The sequence below is a fragment of the Apodemus sylvaticus genome, chromosome 6 (genome assembly GCF_947179515.1).
Source record: "Apodemus sylvaticus chromosome 6, mApoSyl1.1, whole genome shotgun sequence".
In the NCBI taxonomy this organism is placed as follows: domain Eukaryota; kingdom Metazoa; phylum Chordata; class Mammalia; order Rodentia; family Muridae; genus Apodemus; species Apodemus sylvaticus.
In genome coordinates, this window is record NC_067477.1 from 124249165 (window position 1) to 124274136 (window position 24972).

Here is a 24972-nt window from a genome sequence, read left to right on the forward strand (position 1 = left end):
TGTGTGGCATTCTCTGTGACCCTGATCGTGGAGGGCACACCATGCATCCCTTCGATTCCTTTCTCCATTGTCAGTCAGAGTGGCCCCAGACTGTCACCGTCACTGTAAGAACTAGGATTAAAAGTGGTTAAGTGGGAAGCAGGGAACAAGAGGTGATGGGAAGGCAGACGCAGAATGGGCCCTTGCGTATTGTTTGGAGGGTGCGAGTAGGGAAGCATTCTGGTTGTCATCTACTGCACTAACTTTGGAACTGGTCTAAAGTTACCGCACCAAAAATAAACAGTGTTTGATTTCAGCTTGCTTAGGTCCAGCCCTGCACCCTAGGAAAGTCCTTCTGCACACTTCTGTATTCACGCGCAGTTTCTGTTTCTCCATTTAGCATCCTTTTCAGGCACCCAACATTGTGAACAGAAATTCATGTTTGCAGTTGACTCAGGAAGGACTTCTGTGACATAGCACCTGTCTGAGCCCTTGTCCATGGGTGGCTTCATATTAAAAATCCTTCTGCAGAGAGGAAGGCTGAGGGCTGGAGACTGGCACTGGAGTCGCAGAGCATGGCAGCATCTGCCCTTTCCTGCTTGTTTCTGTACCAGAGACCAAACCTGATTTTCTACCTGCCAGTGATTGAGGGGTGGGTAGAGACTTCTTCCCAGGAGGAGCCACTTGGTAAGGACCCCTAGACAATGCTGGCAGAGAATTTCTAACAGCATGAAACATCTCCTGTAAGTGCAGAGACTGGGACATCCTTCTAGTTAGATTTTTTTTTCTAAGAAGATGCAATACTTTAGCATCCTAAAGAAAGCTGTATCTCTCCTCCTCCTCCTCCTCCTCCTCCTCCTCCTCCTTTTTTTTTTAATTTTTATTTTTTGAGCCACTTTGATCTTGCATTGTTCCGGCCTGCCATTTAGAGTGCATTTATTCATTTCCAGAATTACTTTGGCATATAATCTCCATGTGTACACACACACACAGACACACACACACACACACACACCTTACTGTGAACTACTGGTCACAACTATGAAATAAGACTCCATTTAAAGTTGAAAATGAACTACTTCTTTGAACTTGCTCCTTGAAGTACCCAACCAATGCACAGTAGATCCTTAGTACAAGAATTACATTCTCTAACTGAGAAATTGTGCCGTCTTTGTATTCAGTGGGGAATCAACCAAAAGTCATTGCCAATCAGCTAGTGAGATTTCTGCTCATAGAACTCAGGAACATGTGTAATTCTTCTGTTGATTTGAGCCAACCATTTTATTACAGATGCTGAAGAAACCTGGAAATCTCTTTTGATCTTTGTAATAGAGTTAGACTTCACATCCAGAGAAATGGATGAAGTAAAACAGAACTCAGTTTTGAAGAAAGGGCTTTGATAGCTACTGGCTTATACATCCACACTACATGATAATGTCTCTTTTTTATATAAAAATAATTAAGATTGGATGTTTTTCCTCACTGAAATTGTTCAGGCATCGCATGCATGCAGGTCCATTTGAGGTCCCTCTTCATGCTCGGGGAGTCTGCACTGTCCCTTTACCCAGAATACTCAGAGTCTGTGCCTAGTGACCTATTTATTGATTATTTACTTAAATTCTCGTTTCTTACAGTTTCTGTTTTTCCTTTACGTTAAAAAAAAAAGGATAATGACAATGATGCTAGTTTCTCAGATGGGGTTGCTCACATTTTATATGTTCTCCAACATGACACTCATGTCCAGCAATTGCCCGACTGAAGCTGATAAAGAAAAGTGACATCACGGGCCAGGGATTTAGTGTCTTATCAGAAAGTGTGCCTTACTCCTTTTTGGGTTAGGAAGAGGGCTTGTAATATATTTTGGGACGTGTACACTGATCTTGTAATAAGTACTTTCCCTGTGTCGATGCTTGATCATTAATAAGACTTGGCTGCTTTATCTACCCCTCTTCTAAGCCTCTTGATACTCATGATGGCACAAGCTACCTTTTTACCCCTGCCTAAGTGATCTCATGAAATGTTGTTTATCTGAAATCAGGCTGGGGAGGTAACTGGGCGGGTACACCTGAGTTTGGATCCCCAGTACCGATAGAAAAAGCCAGGTGTGGCAAATGCTAAGCTATATACACACACTTCAAATTGCAAGCTTAGAACCCACACTGAGGTAGAACACTATGAGCCCATCCTTTGGCATACCCACTGAATGCAAGCCCCCGTTGCTCTGGACGCATGTCCCCGAGGAAATATGCCCAAGTAGCAAGTGAAGCCAAGCGTGTGAGTGTGCCTGCATTTCAGTACCTGTGGAAGGAAGAGTTGTCCTAGACTGGGACTGCGCTGGATTGATATAAACGAGGGATTTCTTAAAACAACGACAGCATTTAGCTTCTTGGCTGCCAGGATCCCAGAGTAAATTACTTTTCTGGACTCTGTGGTGTAGCAGGAGATTTAAAAGAGCTGATGCAATTTCTAAAGCTGCCTGACTTCCTCTCAGGAAGTGACTCCCACACCATGACCACGGCCACAGAATTAGAACCCAAAGTGGCCATCTGAGAAGGTTATCTCTGAGGCAGAAATTGAAACTGTAATGCAGGTGACAGTGGGTTTGGGGCTCTGTATCCTTCCGTGGAGGAAACAGGAAGCCATCGGGAGACACTTCCTTTGCAGAGGTGTATCCAGCACTAGTCAGAGTCAGCAGGCCTCTGGGTCCGTATGAGTGTCTCCTGGGACTGTAGGTTGAATCTGGATAGAGGGGAAAGGCACTTTGGCTGCCAAAGCCATTAGAGAACTTTATTTTGTAATTAAAACAGCTCAAGTAGTAAAAAGCCAGCTCCAAGGTTCACAGCTTTTTAAGCTTTTATTCTTATCTTGAAAAGACATGAGACTGTCGAGTTTAAACAGTTGAATTCAGCCTAGTAGGAGTAAACATGGAAGGCCCGGACAGTTCTCTCCTTTTTTATAACCAGAATCCGGAACAGACAGAGGGGAAACCACACTGAGCTCTGCTCCAGAAAGGGCACTGTATATTTTTAACATGGTTCTGGGCTGTACAAGATACTGTTGCTTGAATTTGCATACAAAGAAGAGAGAGAGACAGACAGAGACAGAGAGAAAATATTCTGTGACTTGTGTCATGTAGTCATTGTGACAAACCCATCCCAGCTCCTAGCCCACCATATTCACCATATTGACAGTGCCAGCAAAACAAACCCTGACCTGAAAGAGACCATTCCAGATCGAACCTGATGGGAAGACAGAGGGCCCATAACGAGGAAGCAAAATGCCACAGCTTGTCAAACCAAAGTATAACCAACGAAATAGTGACTGTCTGACCTGAATATTTCAAAACCCGGTCCTTGATGCCACAGCCAGTGGAAAAGCCCAAAGCTGTCCGGATATGGTTTTAGCCTGGCCGCTGAGGCTGCTTCAGAGGGAACCGTGCTCACGGGATGTTCAATCCCTAATGCATTGGTTTGAAAAGGAAATGTTGTTGTGTATCAGTGTTGTCCCTGGTGTTTTCCTTGGAACATTCTCCGGTCGTCATTTTCCTCAGAGAGGGGAAGGAAGGGAAATGTCAAGGGAGGTGAGAGCTGTGTGTGGAAGGAGACGCGTTGAATGGAGTCCTCCAGGAAGGCCGTGAGTCCTCAGGACTGCGCATCTCCACTTCTCAACCACCTGTGCCACTGGCCTGAAAGAGAGCTCACTTCCTGCAGCCACTGAGTAAAAGTGGCCTTGGTTTATGTGGCACTGATGCCTGCCCAGAAAGTGATTTCCCCCACGCCCCACAAGTCAGGCCACTATGCTTGGTAAACAGAAGGCCACGTGTGGGCTGGAGATCCAAGCCCACGCTGGTTCCTATCCCACCCCGACTACCTGTCCACAGCATCTTAGATGAGCGACTTTGTGCCTCGATTTTCTGCAGGCTTGAAAGAATAGCTGTGTCCACTGAGCTGTGGACATCGAATGGAACTGACTGACACATGTGAGATACTTATTTTGGTGTCTGGCACATAGCAGTCATCCAGTAAGTGGAAGCTACAAATAATCCGAGGTATTGAATAATCGAAGCGCATGATGTCATTGCTGGCGTAAGCAAAGCGATGCCGTGGTATTTGGTCAGAATCAATTAGCCTGTGTGCCAAGTAGCCACACTGACACTCAGTCCCTAGGACTGTATTCCTCGTCAGGCCAGGTGCTTCGAGTGGCTTTTACGTAATCTCACTTAGGCTAAGTACTTCTTCCAAGAAAGCTTCAGTGACTCGTAATTCATTATAAACACCTTCAAGCTGCATAGACTTGCCCCTGTTTTCCCATTCTGAAGGTTTCTTAAACCCGTGGTCCATCCAGCTTCCAACATCTGCTCTCTACCGTCAGCCCCCACGGAAGTTACTAACTTCTCAAGAGAAACGGAGTAAAAAGCAAAAATATTTCTATGAAGATTCATTAACCAAAATCTACCTTGCTATTGCCTGGGCCAGGCTGCAACCGCTCTGGTAATTTGGGACTGTCTCGAAAGCAAGAGTCACATCTGTTTGCTTCACATGAAAATTCATTATTAGCACAATGTGGCTCTGTTTGTATACCCTCTTTGGAGAAACAAATTTGGTTGCTATGAAATGATTTGATACTTTGGTTCGAATGGACTTCGCAAGCGAGATCAAGAATGATGTCTCTGACATGGGGCTCACTAAGAGTCTAGACCCGGGCTCTCCGAGTACCCAGCCATATACTAATTCCAACACCAGTTTAGCCTTCGCTGGTCTCTGAGTGTACTGGGTGGCCTCAGAGTTTCTGAAGAAGGCCAGGGTACCTTGGAGCCAACACAAGAAGTGTCTTAGTGCCAGCCGGCAACTGCTCTGCCCTGAATATCTTCACACACAATTTCAAATTCGATCTCCAATGTGAATTAAGTTGTTTGCAGATGAACTGAAGCTGAAAGGGACATGCTTTGGGGTCCCCAGGGATGAGAAGAGCTTCAGGGGAACTGTGATAAACTGGTGAAAGCGTCAAGCATCCAGGTCTGGTAGTAGTCTGCCCACGTGTGTGAGCAATTCTCCAGGGCCTGCACACCCCTTTAGCAGGTCAGAAACTCTGACTCTATCTCTGAGGGACTGCAAGCCCAGGTCTCTCTGTGGGTTGCTAGCATAAGGGCTTCCCCTGTGTTCGTGGTCATTTTACTATTTTGAGCTTTTAGTCCTGATGGCATTTTAGAAAAGGTATTTGGGTGACAAAGCGAGGCTTTAATTTCACCTACTCTGTGGCCCAAAGTGGCCTGAGCCCACTAACCACCCCCCACCCCCAGCAGTCAGAGTATTAGTTCTTTTCTCTTGTATCATTTTGTAACTGTCCCTCCGGACTCCCTCATACAGCAGCTGAATAAGCATCCTCATAGTCACTGTGTGGTGCTGTCATTCAACAGTGGATCGCTGCCTGTGCTTTTCCTAGTCTGTTGCCTTGGTTCTTCATCGTGGGGAAGCACCACTCAGAGCACCACACTTGAGTAGGAGTGTTGTCCTCCATGCTTTCTCATGTGTGCCGCAGCCTGTGTTCTGTGTGAGAGAGGGGAGAGCGCTGAGGTCTCTGCTTTCTACATTTTTGACATGTTAAACAATAGTAATGAATTTCATGATTCAAAAGTAAAGGAGAAGAGGAAACCCTCATCCTTACGTATAGCAATTTCTGTTAACCTTCCCTCTTTCTATACTGTTATAGGTGTTTTAGTCTGTCTGCATTTATGACCCATAATACATTTCACAGCAGTCCTATATGGTACTAGCATGATTTTGGTCATGAGTATCTTCCTATTGTTAGGCAGGAATACCCCTCTGGGTTTTTTTTTTCCCGTTTTAATTAATGTTGCTGTGAATGTCTTCCTAAGTAACATCCTGTAGGCCAGTGCTTCTCAACCTTTGCAATGCTTTAATTCTTCAATACAGCTCCTCATGCCATGGTGACCCCCAACCATAAAATTATTTTATTGCTATTTCATAACTGCAATTTTCTACTCTTACGAATTGTAATATGAATATCTGATATGCAGCCCCCAGGGGTGTCGTGACCCACGGGATGAGAACAGCTGTTTAATTGGGGGGGAAGGGGCTAGATTATAGGTAGTACAGTTAGTTACTTGATCAAAGAGTAGATGAAACATTTTAACATGTGAAAGGCGTGTCACATTGTTTTCCCGCATTTCTCTACACCTTTTTTTCTAGAGGTGCCAATAGCTGGCCGAAGTCTCACCTTTTACCTATATGTAATACCTTTCTAGCTTAGTGACAGTTTCATGGACATGGTCACCTAGAGAAGCTAAGAGTTTACAGATCCATCCTGTGGGTCTGGAAGGTCCACAGGAATATCAGGGACTGTTTGCTAAAGCCCGACCTGACCCCCTCGAAACTCCACTAACTTAAAGCAGGAAGATGATTCCTTATGCTCCACCTTCCCATCTGTACCCCAATAGTTATTTCAAGAACCCCCTCCCAAGCCTCACGCTTTCTGCCTAAGGCCCCTTGGATGCTGTACCCCTCTGCCTTAGCCCATGGGGGTGTCTATTTGGTGGATCTCAGTTTCCTTCGGAAATAAACTAAGAAGGCCCTACTGCACCTCCACAGGAAAGACCCGAAGGTCTCACCTGATATTCAGAATCCTTGTTTTACATTCCAGAGGTTGTCTCCAATGGACTGTGCACACACACACCAGGCACCCCAGTACACCTCCCTTTCCTTCTGAGGTGCCTTCCCTTGGCTTCTTCACATTCTCTTCACTGCTTAAGAGATAGGCCAAGCGTGTGGTCCTGGGAGAAGGCTCACTTACCCAGCAGACCGTCTTCTGCCCTCCATACTGTCCACCTGTGTTTACTTCACACAGTGGTAACTGTGCCAGGCATCGGTGACCAAGGCTGCCTCTACACTCTGGGCAGGCTGCTTGGTCAGGATCCTGCCTGCATCCGCACTGGTGATGAGTGTTTATTAAATGTGTGGATGCCCACATGACGCTGAACGCGTAATTACCATCCTTAACATCACAACCTCATTTTGGAACCTATTATTGCTTTGTGAGCATTAGGGGCATTGATTTATTAAATATCTTAAGGCATAATGAGTTTCTGTACGGAGACCATAAGACGAGAGAACTCAGTGCTTGGCCTTGAGTCGAACTGCTTTGCACAGTCTTCAGCCCTTCTGTCGTGGTGCCTCATGCCCTTCCTCTGTGAGAGCACTGGCAGAGGTGCCCCCAACATGAGATGCAGGAAGGGCGACAGCCGAGTTGGGGCGAGGAGTTGAGCCTTCTCCTTCCCAGTTCCTTTCTCTTCACACTGTTGCCATCATTGGAGCTAGTTCATGGCTTGTATACTGCAGTCAGTGAAGCTGTTCTGTGAAGGATTGCTTTCTTCCTTCCAAGGTCGCTGCATAGTAGACTCCAGACTCAGTGGCCTAAACTACCCTTCATGGTGATGATGTCAGAACGCTTCCGGAATTAATGATACCATGTAACTCTGCCCAGCCCATTTCCCACGTATGTTTTAGCCATCTTAATTAAAGTCACCCCCTTAAGGATTCCATTTTAGCAAACACGTGTGTCCTGTTGGGTTTGAAAGCCTTCAGATTACTTGTTAGCTTAATAGCTGATTCACCAAAATGCTTAAGTGTGGAACATGGACTGACACAGCTAAACAGCATTTTAGAAGACTCTGGAAAGTGGATTTCTCATTACCACCAAAACGTGCCCTGTTGAGCTTGAGGCGGCAGTAATGAAAGAGTAGAGACAAAAGTATTGAGGATCGGGGATTATGCCTTTTAAAGCATGGCACAAGTTTTATTCCTCTGCTTAGATGTCCTGAATCCTGTCCTTTGTGCCTGTCCAGTGAACATGGTACCCACAGGGCCTCCCAGGAAGAACACCAAGCACCCCCTTTTCCTAAGGAGTTTGGCCTTTTCCAGTGCCCAAGCACAGATTTGTCCCAGAGTGGAAGGCGTCATCATAGTCATTGGCCTGGCTTCAGGGCTTCTCCGCAGAGCAGCCTGTCTCTGCCTCACTGCTGAACAGCTGGTCACTGGGCTCACTCGGAGCCCCAGTCTTAAGCCCCAGACTCAAGACAGACTAGCTGTTAGACAGGGTTGCTGTGAGGCTGTCAGGAAGAGAAGGAAACTTGAAAGGGAGAGGTTGGCATGTGAGGACGCAAGAGATAATATAAACTTCTAAATAGAATAAAATAGATGCAAATATATTTTGTTCCCAAGAACTCCAGTCTGCTCGTGTGGAGAGGGGAATGGGTTAGATGAAGTAAAATTGAGTAAAAATGGTCACTCAATCGCCCTCACCATGTCCTCTTGTTCACTAGAAGACACAATTCCAAAGAAAGTGGTGTGTCACTTCAGCGGGAAGACCTATGCTGACGAGGAACGCTGGGACATTGACAGCTGCACGCACTGCTACTGCCTGCAAGGCCAGACCCTCTGCTCGACTGTCAGCTGCCCGCCATTGCCCTGTGCCGAGCCCATCAAGGTGGAAGGGAGTTGCTGCCCCATGTGCCCAGGTATCTAAACCATCGTCCTTCTGTGGTCAGGCAAATAGGGCTCTGGTAATGGATCAGCCCAGTTGAAATGCTCCTACCCAGTGTCCTCAGGGTAATTCGCAGAGCGAATTTGCCTACCTGTGACCATGTAGGTAAAGGCTGTACCTCTCCTAATTTGCATGCTCTACCCATAAAGTGAGGTACAGCCACACAAATATAGCCCACCCATTAAAGGGTCTGTCAGAATAGCATGGTTTCCGTGCAGCATTGGACCAGCCTAGGGAGAAAGACCTCAGATCAAATGCAGAAGGGAATAGACATGAATAGATACCAGAACAAAGATGGAAGATTTGCAATTAAAGAAGATTGATCTGGATCATTGGGTTTTTTAGCTCAGCAGTTTGAGCACCTGACCCACCATGATCTGTCATCTTTTCCCAACCCCTCAGCTAAACCCTTCTCCCACGTGTGATGTAACCACAGGGCACACCCTCTGTCATGTCTCCTCCTGTCCTTCCCCCTCACTCCCTCACATCAGCTGCCTTATTCCACCTCTCACTTTCAAACCCGAGACCCCACAGCCATCCAGACACTCACCACCCCCATCCTCTAGTTTCCTACCCCTGTGCCTCCTGCCAAAACAGCGTCTTTATCCCCTGCCCTAATCCTTCACCGAGACAGCCTCCGGGCAGTGTTCCCAGTCAGATCCTGTGCACACCAGAGACTCCCCAGGGAGCCTGCACCTCACAAAGGCTCTCACTCCAAGCGAGACCCAGCGAGAACGAGGAGCCTTTCCGTCCTCACCTTGAGGCTCCTGTTTCTCTTGCAGCGTTGTGTCAATGAATCTTGTAGTGTCCAGTCAATTTAGACATCAGATGGAAACGGGGCAGCCAGACAGTGCTTAACTGAACTTTGTTGGTCTTTTGTTGGGTCTTATGCATACAACCCAGTCTGAGCACTTCTGAAAATGTACAACGACCTTTGCAAACTCTCTGTAGTAAACGTACAAGTCCTTCCCAGCTCTCGCCATGCTTGGGGAGTAGGGACACTTGGAGCTGCTGTTTGGTCCTTCCGGCCTGTGCTTGGCTTTGGGGTCACTTCCCCTGTTCCCAATGTTCCTCCTCTCTTTGCTTTCTCAGACCCTCCTCAGCTGACCACCCAGCAGAAATTGGGGCAAAACCAGGTTTATTTTCACCATCACAGCAAGAACAATCTCAGTATTTCAGACAAGGGGTAGAGCACATTGGAGGTGATGACCTGCCAACTCTTGGGACCAGCCCTGGGGGCTAAGCCCCTAAGCATAGTTTCTCAGTGAAGCAGCCATGGCCCTGGAATGCTCCACAGAAGGAGGGTTTGAGCAGGACTTTAAAGGTCCAATGGTGCCGGGTGGTGGTGGCGCAGGCCTGTAATCCCAGCACTTGGGAGGCAGAGGCAGGTGGATTTCTGAGTTCGAGGCCAGCCTGGTCTCCAGGACAGCCAGGGCTACACAGAGAAACCCTGTCTCAAAAAAGCAAACAAACAAAAAAAAAAGGTCTAATGATCTCTCTCAGCTGGAATGCAGAAGTCTTCCATCCAAAGACCCCAAAATAGGAGAGGCCAAGCCAGTGACCACAGGGCAACTGAATTCTAGAAACAGATGGGAAAGGAAATGGCAGCTAAGATGTTTAGGGCCTTGGATGTCAAATGAGTTTATATTTGACCTTTGAACCGAGGGGGGCGGGCTCAGTTTTGAGCAGATGCATCACATGAATAACCAAGGTCATGTCTTGGGGAGACTTATGGGATAGTGTATATGAAGAACCAAATATGGGGACAGATGCCAGTGTCGCTGTGACGCACACAAAACTATGAAATCAACATTTGACACAAGAACAGGCTGGTAGAGTAGAAAAGTCTCTGTTCCTCCCAACACTGTGGGAAATGCTTCCTCCACCTCTAAAGCTAGCTACTGGCTACTGGTGTGAGCCATGGAAATGGGGAGTCCCCATTCCACCTCCGGGTCAAATGGCATTGAAATGAAGGCTCTGATCGGATCAAGGGTAGTAACACCAACAATAAGCAGTTCTCCCTCCCACCATCTCTCAGGTAAAATGTTTCCTTCTTTTAGAAATGTATGTGCCAGAGCCAACCAATGTACCCATTGAGAAGAAAAATCACCGTGGTGAGATTGACCTGGAGGTTCCCATGTGGCCCACCCCAAGTGAAAATGACATCATCCATCTCCCTAGAGGTAAACACTGACGTCACTTGAGAGTTGTCCTGTCTTGTGATCTGCTTCGTTTATTCCTGATTTAAAAAAAAAAAATGCTGTATTTTCAAATGCTTCATGAAAGTTCAAAAACTACTCTGGGGAAGACCACCTCAACATCTTCTGTAGAACACTGGACAAATGTGCCCATCCTGGTTCTGCAGACTCAGATGCTTAGTGATGAAGGGAATGAATATACTCCTAGTCAGAAGCGCCTCACGTGACATGCACGTGTAGTAACATGACAGAGGAAGAAAATTCCTTGCTGCCCTTGGGCAGGCGGCATCCCTCTCCTGGGTTGTCACCTCATGAGAGTTTTAAGTCCATTACAGAGCAGATTTGTACAGATTTATTTCATTCCTTTCTCCCTTTCAGTTGTATGCACTAAAGAGGTGAGTTTGTTTTTTGTTAGCTATGAGCAAAGCCCGGGCTAACTTCAGTCACCACTTCTCTTAAAGGAGACGAGGCTAAATTCATGCTAAGCCTTGGCTCAATCCTGCTTCCCGTTAACTCCAAACTTGCTTTCAAAATCATTGGGCGGTTTTTATATTTCTTTTGGTAGGAGTGATGTGTGTTGTGCGAGAGAGTAATGATCTTGTTACTTTAGACATTTTAAACATTATCTTTGGATCAAGCCAGATGACCAGAGAGCCAAACTCCTACACCCAGGGTTCTGGCTCTGACTGGACGTCCAGTTAGCGTTGTGTGTCCACTCACTGAGTCAGCGTATGTGCCCTTGTAGGAGACTCTGAGCGCCAGGCTCCAGACCAGACTCACCAACTGCAGTCTGCTGGGGACCTATGCATCACGTAGCATCTGCTGAGAGTCCAGGAGCAGAAAACAAACCGCTTCTTCTTAGTAATTCATGTCATTTTGATCTGAAAGGTGTAGGTCGTGTTGATGACTTTTATCTCTGGTGCTGTCTTGGACTCCAGGCAAACTCAAAGTTAACTTTTCACGGTGTGCTATTTAGCATCGTAACAGAAGAGAAAGGTGCAAGTTTGTGATTGTAAAGAGCTGTCAGTTCCTCATTAGGATTTTCCTTAACTGACTGCCCAGGTTTGAACCCAGTCCTGGTATCACTTGGGCTATGGGCAGACAGTCTTACTTTTAGTTGTCTTGTATTTAAAACCTAATCTGTCAGTGAAATGCTTTTGTTGTGGGTATTCCTTCATGATGATCTTTTTTCTCCTCCTATTGAATGTCACCGACTGGACCAGCCGACTTGAGACGATGCGTTCCTTCCTTCCAGTCTTTCCCTCCTCTCTGTGCACACACAGCTTAGCATTCAGAGCTGTGCGTTGCAAGCTCAGTTTCCAGGACAATCAGTATGTCCTCTGTCATTCACTCACTGGCCCTGGTCCCGGGCTGGAATGGTGGCTTTGGAAGAAAATAACATTGAAGCTGCAGGCTGTAGTACCTTTTCTGTATCTCTACAGCTCACTTGTGGTGTTGCTTTGGTTTTTGCAGCACCAGCTGTCAGACCTTGGTCTTTGGGCACAGGAGGCAATCACTAGCAGTGAGCTGTTCCGCCTCCAGCCTTGCAAGCTTCATCTTTAGAGTGTTGGGGTGACATTGTTATTTTGTGTTTGTGTGTGGTGTGATTATGCAGGGGTCAAAGGAGAACTTTGAGATCCGTTCTCTCCTGCCACATTTCCGTGGATTCCAGGGACCCAGCTTGGTACCAGGCTTGTCTGCCTGCGCTCCACCAACTGAGCTGTCTCACCAGCCCACAGAACATTTTAAAAGAATCAAAGATACTCTTTCTTAAGATCTGTTATTGCCCCACCCCCTACTGCTCAGTTCTTTTGTGATTCATTAAGGCAAGATAAGGTATTTTTTCTTATCTTGTCTAATTTTAATTACTTTAAAATCTATCCAAATTGATTAAAAGTAAGCTTTTTTTTTTTTTTTTTTTGCTTAGAACTTAGCAAACTAGCCTGTCAACTCAGTTTTCTCATGTCTGATCTAATTAAACGTAGCTTCTCCTACACAGTTTGTTCTGGTCTCTGTAAGTAGAGAACAAAGCTGCTGCCCTACAGAAATCTTAAGACAGGTGTGCATGCACGTTAATAATTATATCCAGTATAATACATGACATATATTCATTCTATTCGAGATATTTTAATGTTAGTAGCAAACATGTTTAAGCTGTCTGATTTTAATCACTTTAAAATCTATCCAGCATTTTATAATATCCTAATTAGCTGCAGGAAATATCTTCTTGTCCAATCAGTAACCTTCTTACCCTCGATGTTTTTTCCACAAGTTTTCTTGTAATCCTATTTCCCCTCTAAGTGCTTTACCCTCTAAGAGCTCTCTTTGGCTCAACATTAGACTCTAATCATGTTTTTAGCCCAGAGTACCAGGAAACAGTAAAACCAAGCTGCTGATCTGCATTTGTAGTGGAATTAAAATAATCCTCTAAGATTCTGGTTGGAGTACTAAGTACCTGTCTCTTCTCTCCTAGACATGGGTCACCTCCAGGTAGATTACAGAGATAATAACAGGCTTCATCCAGGTGAAGAATCATCACTGGACTCCATTGTCTCCGTTGTGGTTCCCATAATAATATGCCTGTCCATCATAATAGCATTCCTGCTTGTCAACCAGAAGAAGCAGTGGATACCACTGCTGTGCTGGTACCGGACACCAACCAAGGTAAACAGTGACTGATGCTAAGGAAGCTTGCTCTCCTGTTTCCCCACACTTCCTTAATGGGTTTTATATTAGGCAGTGCCATTTTCTATTCTACAAGTCTTTTTTTTTTTTCCCTGAGACAGGGTTTCTCTGTGTGGCCTTGGCTGTCCTGGAACTCACTCTGTAGACCAGGCTGGCCTCAAACTCAGAAATCCACCTGCCTCTGCCTCCCAAGTGCTGTGATTAAAGGCATGAGCCACCACTGCCCGGCCTACTCTGCAAGTCTTAACATTGAGTATTTATCAAGCTGTGGCAAGCAAGCTTACAATATTTGCCCAGAGCTGGATTGAACACTGGGTAAAACCTGTTACCCAGTAGTTAATGAGTCCTGCCTTCTCACAGACCTAACTTCTTAGATATACTTTTAATGTGGTTAAAGGAGGTTAAAGCTGGTATCTGCTGGGGTGAGTCCTAATTACCATTTATATTTGAAGCCACAACTTGCTCATCTCGTGTTTCTCGTCACTTTGAGTCTTTGAATGGGAAAGAAAGAAAGAAACCATGAAAGGAAGGGAGATGACGGGAGAGAGCAGATACTGAAGGTGCAAAGATGTTAGGTAGACTTAGCACAAGCGTGCAGAGAGGGCAGGCCAACAGGACAGCACGGAGACCCTGAAATAACACCAGGGAAGGGCCAGAGGCAACGTCTCACCAAGGAACAAAAGACATTTCTGTTTTATCAAAGGGCCTCTTAACCAAGCCTGGTTTAAAAGGGAGAAAAATATATACTAAGGAAGTAAACAGTTTCCAACTCTAGTTCTACCTTTTGTGTTCAGGTTTCTAAATCACACAACCTAAATATTCCTTCTAATTCCCCCCAATCCCAGCATAGTGAGCTCCTCCTTGCAAATACATATTCTCTCTGTTTAGGGTGTGTCGGTGTGTCTGTGTGTCTCTGTGTGTGGCCAGATCACAACATGGTACTGAGCAAGGAAGGCACAGTTGCCCCTCTCCAAGGCTAGGGTCAAACACTGTTATAGAGGTCTGAGCCGGCAGGGTGCTCCCTCCCAGGCCACCATCCTCACGTAGCAGGAGTGTGTAGAAATCACTATTTTGCTTTGAAGTCTGCCTGCCTGGTGACTTCTACAAGGCCTCTTAAATGAAGCCTGCAGCCAAGGATTTGGAAATGGTTACTGTGTCATTTCACCCATGAACATATAGGTATAGCTACAATAAGACACCATCTTCTTATTGATGATGGACGCCCCATGGACACTAGCCATCGTCAAATGGTGAAACCATCCTGTCAGCTGACTTGGGTCAGCATATCTGTTCACTTGGCACATAGAAGTAAGCTAATTCTTTGTGGGTTTTTTCCCTCCATCTCCCTCTGAACAGCCTTCTTCCTTGAATAATCAGCTGGTATCTGTGGACTGCAAGAAAGGCACTCGAGTCCAGGTAGACGGTTCCCAGAGAATGCTAAGAATTGCGGAACCAGACGCACGATTCAGTGGCTTCTACAGCATGCAGAAACAGAACCATCTACAGGCAGACAACTTCTACCAAACGGTGTGAACACAGGCAACCGCGCAGACGAGGTTTCGAAAGACGGAGAACGACGAAAATCTGCTCTTTAAAGTAAACTAGGAATTGCGCACTTGCTTTAGTGTATTGTGTCGGATTGTGACTTGGTGTCCAGCACTAAGGGCTGGACTGGGATGGGCTCTGTCTACAGCACTGTGCAGAACAAGCATTCCCACTTGGCCTCAAGATCACTGACCACATGTTTTCATAGAACCAAAGTTTTAAAACTTGCTAAAGTATATTTGCTTGTAAGATAGCTGTAGAGACATTTTGGGGTGGGGAGAGAGTTCGGTGGGGGAAATGGGTTGGGAGGGTAGTGTTGGGAAGAAAAAAAATCGGTCAGCTAGGCTCGGGGAGAAAGCCAGTAAAAGTATAAGCAATCCATGGCCCAGAGGAATTTTTCTTTTCCTGTTACTCTCAAGACTGTTGGTTGCTGCAAAGGTTGGGCCTGAATGATCAGGACCACAAAAGGCCTTGCAACCCAGCCGCCATACCACCAGACGAGCGCATCAGAACTCTTGATAGCCATCCCAGGTCTAAAGCCACAAGTTTCTCTTCTATACAGTCACAGCTGCGGTAGGCAGTGAGGAAGCCAGGGGAGTGGATAGCAACATCTCTCAAAAGCGGGTTCTTAAGGATGTATACAGTTACTCTTTTTGCTGCTTCTGTTTTCTTCCGTGCCAACCAGCCAGTTCCTAGTAGAGACAGCAGAGGAGTAAGAACGAGGTCACTTCTTGACCTGAGCACTGGAGCTTTGCTTGCTACGTGACAGGAAGGGCAACGGCGAAGGACACCAGGCATTTCCAGGGGCTACACTTCATTGTTCGTTGTTGTTTTCTTCTGTTATATCCTTGGTTGTTCATAGTTTTCTTAAAGCTCTAGCTTAAGAAGAAACTTTTGAGAAAAAAAAAAAAGGACTGTTTGGAATTTTTTTTCCTTATTATATACTGATTCTACAAAATAGAAACTACTTCATTTTAATTGTATATTATTCAAGCACCTTTGTTGAAGCTCAAAAAAAAAAAGATGCCTCTTTAAACTTTAGCAATTATAGGAATATTTATGTAACTATCTTATGCTTCAAAAACAAGAGTATTTGTGTGCATGTGTATATAATATATATACATATATATTTATACACATACAATTTATGTTTTCCTGTTGAATGTATTTTTATGAGATTTTAACCAGAACAAAGGCAGATAAACAGGCATTCCATAGCAATGCTTCTGAGCACTTAGGGTTTTTTGAATAACATGATCTCATTTACCTGCAGTTTAATTGCAAAGAAAAGGTTTGTGTGTGTGTGTGTGTGTGTGTGTGTGTGTGTATGCGTGAGTGTATACATATGGAAAAAACAGCATTTCACATGCTATGGAAAGGATATTCCTTTTATTATTTTTTTTCTTCATTTGGATTTTCTTTCACCTGGTTTCCAATTTGCTCACTGGTCAGAGACCTTGATGCCGGCTTTGTATCTGCATCACTAATCAGCTCCTGGATTTTTTTTTTTCAAACAACTGTTTGAAACAACTACTGGAATATTGTCCACAATAAGCTGGAAGTTTGTTGTAGCTTGCCTCAAATATAACTGACTGTATGCTATAGTGTTAACTTTTCAAACAGCTCTTAGCACTTTTATACTAATGACCCACTTGTGCATTGATTTTCCTTTAAAAATGCTTGTTGTGAAAGACACGGATACCCAGTATGCTTAATGTGAAAAGAAGATATGTTCTGTTTTGTAAAGGAACTTTCAAGTATTGTTGTAAATACTTGGACAGAGGTTGCTGAACTTAAAAAAAATTAATTTATTATTATAATGACCTAATTTATTAATCTGAAGATTAACCATTTTTTTGTCTTAGAATATCAAAAAGAAAAAGGTGTTCTAGCTGTTTGCATCAAAGGAAAAAAGATTTATTATCAAGGGGCAATATTTTTATCTATTTCCAAAATAAATTTGTTAATGATATAATGTTACTGAGAGATTTACATCAGCCTGATTAGTATAAAATTTTGTTAACAATTTATCCATTCCTGGCATAAGAAAAAAAAAGAACTTTATCAAAAAAATTGTAAATGCTTGCTTTTTGTTTTTTCAATCATGCCCATATGAAAATACTAACAGGATAGAGGGCAAGGTGTAAATTTTTTTTATTATTTTAAAGATATGATTTATCCTGAGTGCTGTATCTATTACTCTTTTACTTTGGTTCCTGTTGTGCTCTTGTAAAAGAAAAACAAATATAATTTCCTGAAGAATAAACCAGGCATATAGCACTTGGAGTGCACCAGAGTTCTGTAGTTTTGTCTTGTTTTCATAGAGCAAAACTGTGACGGGATAGTTTACATCCTGGATTTCAGCAGCAAATAAACACTAACTCAAAACCAGGGGCTTCAGAAAGACTTCTGATCCAGGGCAAAAACACAGCCGTCTCCCAGCGCTGCCTGGTCAGCACACCTCCAGCGGCGATGGGAAGCCTGGGTCTCCCTCAGCAAGCGGCCTGTCCCCCTGGCCTCCTGCAGAAGGTTGTCCTTAGATGGCACTGCACAGGAGCACTGCTCTTAGGAAGGCAAGGGCCTGCCTGCCTGCTGTCAGCCTTCCTGTCAGCCCTGAGTGAGTGATGTGCTCATCATTTGGATAAATTGAAAATCCCTTTTCCAAAGTACTCCAAACATCAGACCTCCTCAGGTTTTCAAATATCTCCCTCTATAGGGAGATACCTTAGAGATGGAACCTAAATAAGAACAGTATGTGTATTGCCTGGGTAACTTAAGTAACACTAATTGCGGCCTATCCCCAGGAACTCCAGCTTGCAGCCTTACACGTGACACTTAGTGTCCCCTTGGTGCTCACAAACTTTCAGATTCTGAAACTTTGGATTTAAGACCCATCAGAACTACGTCATGGCACATTTAGTTCTTGTTTAGTGGAGCATCGTATGCAGTTTACTACTGAAGAATAAGGTGTTTATAAAACAAAACTGGGGAACCCGTGTAAAGACAAGAACTTAGTGGAGAAAAGCAGACACTCGGAAAGAGCCACAGGCAGGTCAGGGCTGCTCTGTGTCCTTGAGAGCTCTGTCTACACTACAAATTCTCCTCTAATCCATTCCTTAAAGTATTAATACCATGTCTTCAGCAATTCAAAGGGACCTGGCAAAGAGTCCCGCATCTCCACTATCAGGCAGGGTACTGAAGTCCAGACTCCGAGGAAGGCTGATGCCCAATGCCATCAGACTTCAAAGGGAGCCACAGCCACAGCAGTGTTTCCCTGGCTGGGGCAGGGAATGCAGACAGCCTGTATTCATGAGACTCTAAGGCGGGAAAGACTCCTAACTTCACTCACTCGGAGTGGTGGGGGCCCCTCTGGATCCTCACTGTCCAGCTAAAGAGGAAGATGGCCCGTCACCCCACAGCAGTGCAGCATGATGTGGAAAGGCCGCCTCCCACTTCAGCATCCTGCGCTAATAAGAGCCCCCCGTGAGCACACTTCAGTAGTGAGAGCCTCCCCCACCCCATGAGTACATGGTAGTAGTGAATTCTACACAATCCAAAAATAGCCCTGTGAGGGCAGATCAAAACAAAAACTCAAGACTCCTAAGTATGTATATAATTTTATTAAATGCCACTGACTTGATTGAAACGGGCAAAACGTGTTCATGATTAGTGTTGCAGCCATGAGCAGCTTTTTCTAGAAAAGCACACAGGTGTAAATAAAACTGAACACCCCCGTGAAATGAGGCAGTACCTCAGTAGCTCCTCAAGCACCTTAGAAGCATGGACCCCTTTCTAAACACACTTCTTCACAGAACAGACACACCCAAAGTTTGTGATGATTCTGAATGGCATCCTAAGGGCTCACACACCAACAATGGTGAATCAGGCAGAAATTACAAAAATGAGTTTCCAACAGTGTCCAGCGTCCACAATTAGGCGAAAGCAGTGCGCTCTGCTTCACAACGGCCACAATATTGTAGTAGTGACCATTCACTTCACAATGGCGGAATCTCCATGTTTCTGGACAATACTGGTAGGTAATATTCTGAAGATGCTCTAAAAACACTGATTCTCACCCTCACTGAAGAACAGCTACAGTGGGATCAGCCGGTGCTTTAATCCGGTTCTTCAGTGCAGTTCAAATGGAGGAATTCAAGACTGACAGCCACACTGTCAGAAACAACAGCAAACAGGGATCACATCCCTCTCCTTGACTGTTAACTTAGAAACCAGTTTACAATGGTTACATTTACCAGAACCTCTCTCTAGAATTCAAGGGTGCTGGAGCTCTCGTGGTGCTATAATGTGATTGGATTAGTGAAGTCATGATCTGTTAATACTGAATTGCAAATCCAAGTTCGAGTGTGCGGGGTCTTCAAAAGCCGGGACTCGTGACAGCATGTTCCAGAGAAACACCGTAGGAAACCAAGCCCGGAGTCCACAGACGGGAGGCCGCTCCCACCAGAATGCTGCTCTATGTCGGACACAGAACTACAATAAAATAAAGAAAAGAAACAGGTAGAACTGGATCTCCTGCATAGACCTGGGTTAAACATGAAATGGTATAAACATTCTATATGTATATGAAAAGTGCCATTGCATAATGAAGACTACATACTAGTGCAAGGATCTGTGATAGCACTTTTAAAAGACTTTAAGAGGTTACAACCAACAATGAGAAGTTTTTCAAGACACAGAAATTAGAATTTTCCAGAAATAAGACACCTAAAGGCCATTTCTCTTGAGGTAGCATACCAGCTATACGCCCGTCACTCCAGCACCATCCTCTAAGTCCTGTAACAGCACAGACTGGAGAAGTCACCCAGTGAGCGTGCAGGCGGGTGATAATTAGGTGAGGATGGCATTTGCCTACCAGCACCCAATCCCCCTTTGACCAAATGGGGTCACTTCGAGTTCTTTCACTTCTCACCCTTGCATTAAAAGTAGGGAGGTATTTTTGCAAGGCTAAGCCATGGGTTAGGACAGCCAGCTAAGCCACAGAAGAAAGCACACCGCTGGACCCTGAGCAACAACCCCTCCCACACAGTCTGATTACGGGTCACCAGGAAAAGCAACAGTTGACAGGCTGGGTGGACAAAAGCATTTTAGTACCCACAAGCCCACACTGGCGCTTCCACTAGGCCCTGCCCATCTCTACACTCTGTTCCCTCGTTCATGTTCTAGACTACAGCACCATTGCTGAGTCTGAGCTCTGGCTCCTTTTCTGCCCACTCTTCACAGCATATGACAGAGACAGAAGCACAGCACATATAAAGAACAGCTCACAGGAAGCAGGTACAGGCAGCCAGACAGGGCTCAGCAACAGCCAAATCAGAGTGGGAAACGCAGGCCAAGGAAGGAGACACCGGCCTCCCCAACTGGAAGGCCAAGATTTATAGTAACAGTCCTAGGATTTCAAAATAAGAACCCAGCCTGTGCGACACAGACCGACCATAAGATCTAATATTTGCAGCCCACGTCTCACCCAGAGCCCCATTCAACAGGCCATAACACCCTTCTGAAGCCACTGTCTGGCTGTCCTGGCAGTGCCCTCTAGATCCACCATACTGTAAGACTGAGACGTGTTCTTTATGCTCGTCTGTTTCGTGTCTAGAACAAACCTCAGAGCTGTCCGGCTTTCATGCCAATAGCTAGCACAACACAAAAGCAAACAAAGATGTCAGGTACAAAAGAAAGAAAAAAATCATTTATTCAATAGGGAGAAAGGGCCATCTGTTAGGAAATCAGGGGGAAAAAAGTCTTAAAAAGCTGTCGACTCAGCCTTTTGCTCCCTGTGTTAGCCGCTGGCAAACGGCCGCAGCTGCTTTCCATGTCAAGTCTCTCTGAGTGATTCTTCTGGATCACTCACTGTGGGCCCTTTCCATCTTATGAATCTATAGCTGAATAAAAAGCCCATCAGAGATAGCAAATGTCTCAACGATCAGAACGCTCTTCTCTCCTACCAACTAGTGGGGGAAGCCCAGGAAATCACCCCTGCGAAGTCAGCTACACAGTGTTCAAATCAGACCCATAAGCAAATGCTACCTTAGCAGTTAACCCACTGAACAGCATTCGGTTTTTCTACAACTGGGTGAGCTCTCTGGTCCCTTCGACTGAGGGGATTTTTGCTCTTGGCAAAGGGAGGACCATGATCTTCTGTCTTCTTTTCCCTCCTTAGTATCCATGGCCTGTGTGGTCCAGGCGGCGTGCTCTAATATTTACGATGGCCCACGGCTCACCACTGAGACTGACTTTGCCTCCCCTTGTCTCCCTGAAGCCTTGGTCTCCTCTCTGCTCCACTTGACACTTCCACACTTCTCTCCTCCACCATCCGCCCCGGCACATCTGTCCTTCCTTTCCTCTGCCCTCATGGTGACGAGAGACCACTGTTCCCAAGCCCACAGGACCAACGTCTCATTCCAGATACTCTGAAAGAGTGAATGCTTAATGTCATTTTTTAACTTTTTAAGAAATTATTTTATTTTATCTTTTGAGATAGTGTCTCACCAGGTACCTCCTGGCTAGCCTGGCTAACCATGGAGACCAGATTGGAATAAACTCCAAAAGCAAGGATTAAATGTGTGCATTCCCACGCCCAGAGCCCAGGGTCTCTTTACTACATTCCTAATTCCAGCTCCAGCCAGTGTTCACTGCTCAGCTCTGGGACTTCTTTCCAGCCCAGGATCTCAAACAGAAGCCAAATTCTGTAGAGCCCTAATGGGGGCCATGCATCCCCTGCCCTCCTACCATCACAGAACATTAACAAAGTTGCTACATCTCCTGAGTAAGCACAGCCCTCAGCCACTGCTTTCACAGCATCACAGAGTTCACCTGTCAGTGTACAGTCGGTTAACAACTCCCCTCTCAGTATACAGTCGGCTAACAACTCCCCTCTCAGTACACAGCTGGTTAACAACTCACCTTTCAGTATATAGTCGGTTAACAAGCTTGGAACTTTCTCACTGTCCTCCTTCATAGCATGCAGAACTGCCAAACAAGAAAAAGACAATGGTAGTAACTTAGGGTCCAGATCAAAAGTTACATTGCAGTTCACAGTTGCAGCCTCAATCCTAGCCAATGACCTGGTGCAACTGACTCACACAAATTACAGACTCTTTCCCAGATACGCCAGAACAGTGAGGCTCAGGGTAGGAGTGGGAATTGTGTCCCTGGTCCAGCACAAGCACTGGAGGCAGGAGCGAGGCATTGCTACTCGAGGGGCATCTGCTTTGTTCTGGTGACTGCTGGAGAGTTAGGACAGTACAGTGTGTGCTTTGATGATCCCTCTTACCCTCACAGATCCTCAGAACAGGAGGGCCTTCTGGAGAAAGGGGAGAGTTAACTGTGTTCTCTAAAGAGCAGGCTAATATGATTTAGTGAAAAAATGTAAACATCAGTGAAGAAGTAATCATCTTCTAAAGGGAGGTTTTGCGGTGTGTGTGTGTGTGTATGTGTGTGTCTGTGTGTCTGTGTGTCTGTGTCTGTGTTGTGTTTGTGTGTGTCTGTCTGTCTACCTGCCTGCCTGTGTGTGACTGTGTATAGGAGAATACATATACACACCCATAATTATATTGCTGGGATTCACGTATTCCAGACTAAGTATGTTAACACTGAGGCACACCTGCCTGTAATGTTATGTTCTTGGTGAATACCAATACTGAAAATTGAAACACCAGCCACTCGGCATCAGTTTTTGGGTCGTGGTTTTCAATCTAAACCACCTAGGCAGAGACAAATCCTCAGTTGTACCTTCACAGTTCGTGTTTTCCCTGGCTGTATGAGAAGGCCACAGAGTGTAAGTGTCAAGTCAGTCCTCTGGGGCTTTGATCCCTGGCTCCAGCACTTCTCTAATTATGAATAAGGGACTTTACGGCCCTGTGTACGAAGCTCCTGTCCGTAACATGAGGCTAATAATTAGGCCTAACTCCGAGGCTTGCTAACGAGGATCCAGCTCCTCCTCATGGACAGACACCATGCAGGGCCAGTGTTAACCATAAGTAGCTAATGTGACTCTCATGACTACGCTTATCATCACACCGTGACTCCTGCCCACAGCTTTCATGAGGAAGTCCACAAATACATAAATGGCTCATCCTCTATGGAAACAGCGGAAGCCCCGGTAAACCCAAATGCCTCTCCACTGTCACAGCATCGTCAGAGCTGTCTCAGAGTGGATATCATCCTGTAACCAAAAGATGCCCAGAGATTCCAAAAACCTGTGTCCATCTAGGAAAATATCACCTAAGAATGTTGTAGATATGGAACTGCAATGACTCTGTCTGAGCTGTAACTCCAGGGCTCAATAGTTGGAGTTGTCTAAGCAGGATTCACTCTCCCTTCTTTAGACAACCGTCAGACTCAGCATTTCTGCTTTTAACTTCTCTCTAAAGTGACATTCCAGGAGCTGGGGTCATTCAGGGTGCAGCTGCCCAAGAATTAAGAGACTCAGCCCTGTAACTAACCATCTTATGTGATCTTAGACACACACACATTTGCAAGCTCTTGCACTGATCGGAATCACTTGGTTTAGCTATATCTGAATATAGGCCTTGTCATATACTGATCTCCATGAAAAGGTATAAACAGCCAAGGTTAGAAGGCAGTGAGTGGCTGAGAGGAGGCTGCCTGTGCCCCTTGGGCCTCCTGCCCGTATGTCACCCACATGACACATATTTCCTTCTAACAAGAAATTCTAAAATTTACAATTAAAAGTAATGTCAATAAATCTAATCCTTTCTATTTTGTTTCTTTCTTTTGAGGCAGGGTCTAACTCTACGTAGACCCTGGATAGTCAAATCTCAGGATCTCAGGGCAATCCTCCTGCCTCAGCCCCCTCAGTGATGGTTTACATATGTGAGCCACAGGGCTGGGGCTCAATCCTTTCACTTTGTTTATGAAATTTGAACAACTGGGTCTGTGTGTTTGTGTGTTTGCTTGGTATAGGGGTGTTATATGTATATCATATATGTGTCTGGCACCTGTGGCGGCCAGAAGTGGACATCAGATCTCCTGAAATTAGAGTTGCAAACAGGTGTGAGCTGCCATGTGGTTGCTAGAAACTGAACCTGGGTTCTCTGGCAAAACAGCCAGTGCTCTTAACCACTGAGCCATCTCTCCAGCCCACGCTGAGCTGATTGTGACTTGCTCCGAATCAGACATAATTTATTTACTGTAGGATAAATTGAGAAAATATTTTTATCATAATATTCCATTGCTACCAAGAGAGAGAAAGTGACTTCCGAAAATATCCCTGAAAATAAAGAAGGGCCAGCTTTGTGTGGCTGTTCATGACTGTTCTAAGACATACTCAATACTACATATATTTATTAACCTCACAAATCATTTTAAATTTACCCCTACATACAGGTGGAGCGTCTGCTTCACTCGTTAATGTACCTAAAGTGCTCAGAGAACTGCTGGCCCGCAGCAGGCCCTAGAAAGGCTTGCTGAGTGGATGAATGTTCTTAGGTCTCACTGGCAATATGAGTCTTACAACTTCTACCTCTGCTTTCCCATCCCCAAGAAGGCGGGTGTTACCCTACATCTCCATCTCTCTCCTAGTCAGTCACTAAGTCACGTAAGAACCACAAAGCATTTTATTCAGTGACAGACAGACACATTCTCATGCACATGATGATGGCAATTCAACTTAAATGGTTTCTAAAAAAAAAAAAAAAACTTAGCTCACAAATATTTCAAAAATTAAGGAAAAGAATTCAAACAATGTTCGCGTCAGTACTACACTTGATATTATAGTTATTTATGTCACTGTCACAAGAATAAAGGATGGCATCCATCATTTACCAACCGACCCTGACAAGATAAACAAAAATAAAATTCAGAGATAAAACCAGGAGTTTAGGAATCAGCAGAAGTCAAATGATGAGTTCTTAAAATTTGTCTTTGCTCACTTTTTGTTAATATTTGAAGATCTTCAACAGACGGTGGGCCATTCTTTTTCTCGTAAGGGATGACTGTCGTCAAATACTGCCAAATTAAAAGAAAA

The 24972-nt window shown here is 45.1% G+C and overlaps 2 protein-coding genes across 2 annotated transcripts in view; one reads left to right on the top strand and one right to left on the bottom strand.

Moving 5' to 3' along the window:
- The window catches only part of Crim1 (cysteine rich transmembrane BMP regulator 1), a 175774-nt gene extending 158512 nt beyond the window's left edge, over nucleotides 1–17262 (top strand). The window contains exons 14-17 of the mRNA XM_052186388.1: nucleotides 8318–8512; nucleotides 10599–10721; nucleotides 13210–13400; nucleotides 14778–17262. Of these exons, the coding sequence (XP_052042348.1) occupies nucleotides 8318–8512; nucleotides 10599–10721; nucleotides 13210–13400; nucleotides 14778–14954 (686 nt within the window). The 3' untranslated portion in view covers nucleotides 14955–17262. The remainder of the gene's footprint in view (nucleotides 1–8317; nucleotides 8513–10598; nucleotides 10722–13209; nucleotides 13401–14777) is intronic.
- A 1309-nt stretch (nucleotides 17263–18571) lies between these two features.
- The window catches only part of Fez2 (fasciculation and elongation protein zeta 2), a 38872-nt gene continuing 32471 nt past the window's right edge, over nucleotides 18572–24972 (bottom strand). Inside the window, exons 6-8 of the mRNA XM_052186389.1 lie at nucleotides 24878–24953; nucleotides 21888–21953; nucleotides 18572–19457 (exon numbers count right to left, since the gene is read on the bottom strand). Of these exons, the coding sequence (XP_052042349.1) occupies nucleotides 19441–19457; nucleotides 21888–21953; nucleotides 24878–24953 (159 nt within the window). The 3' untranslated portion in view covers nucleotides 18572–19440. The remainder of the gene's footprint in view (nucleotides 19458–21887; nucleotides 21954–24877; nucleotides 24954–24972) is intronic.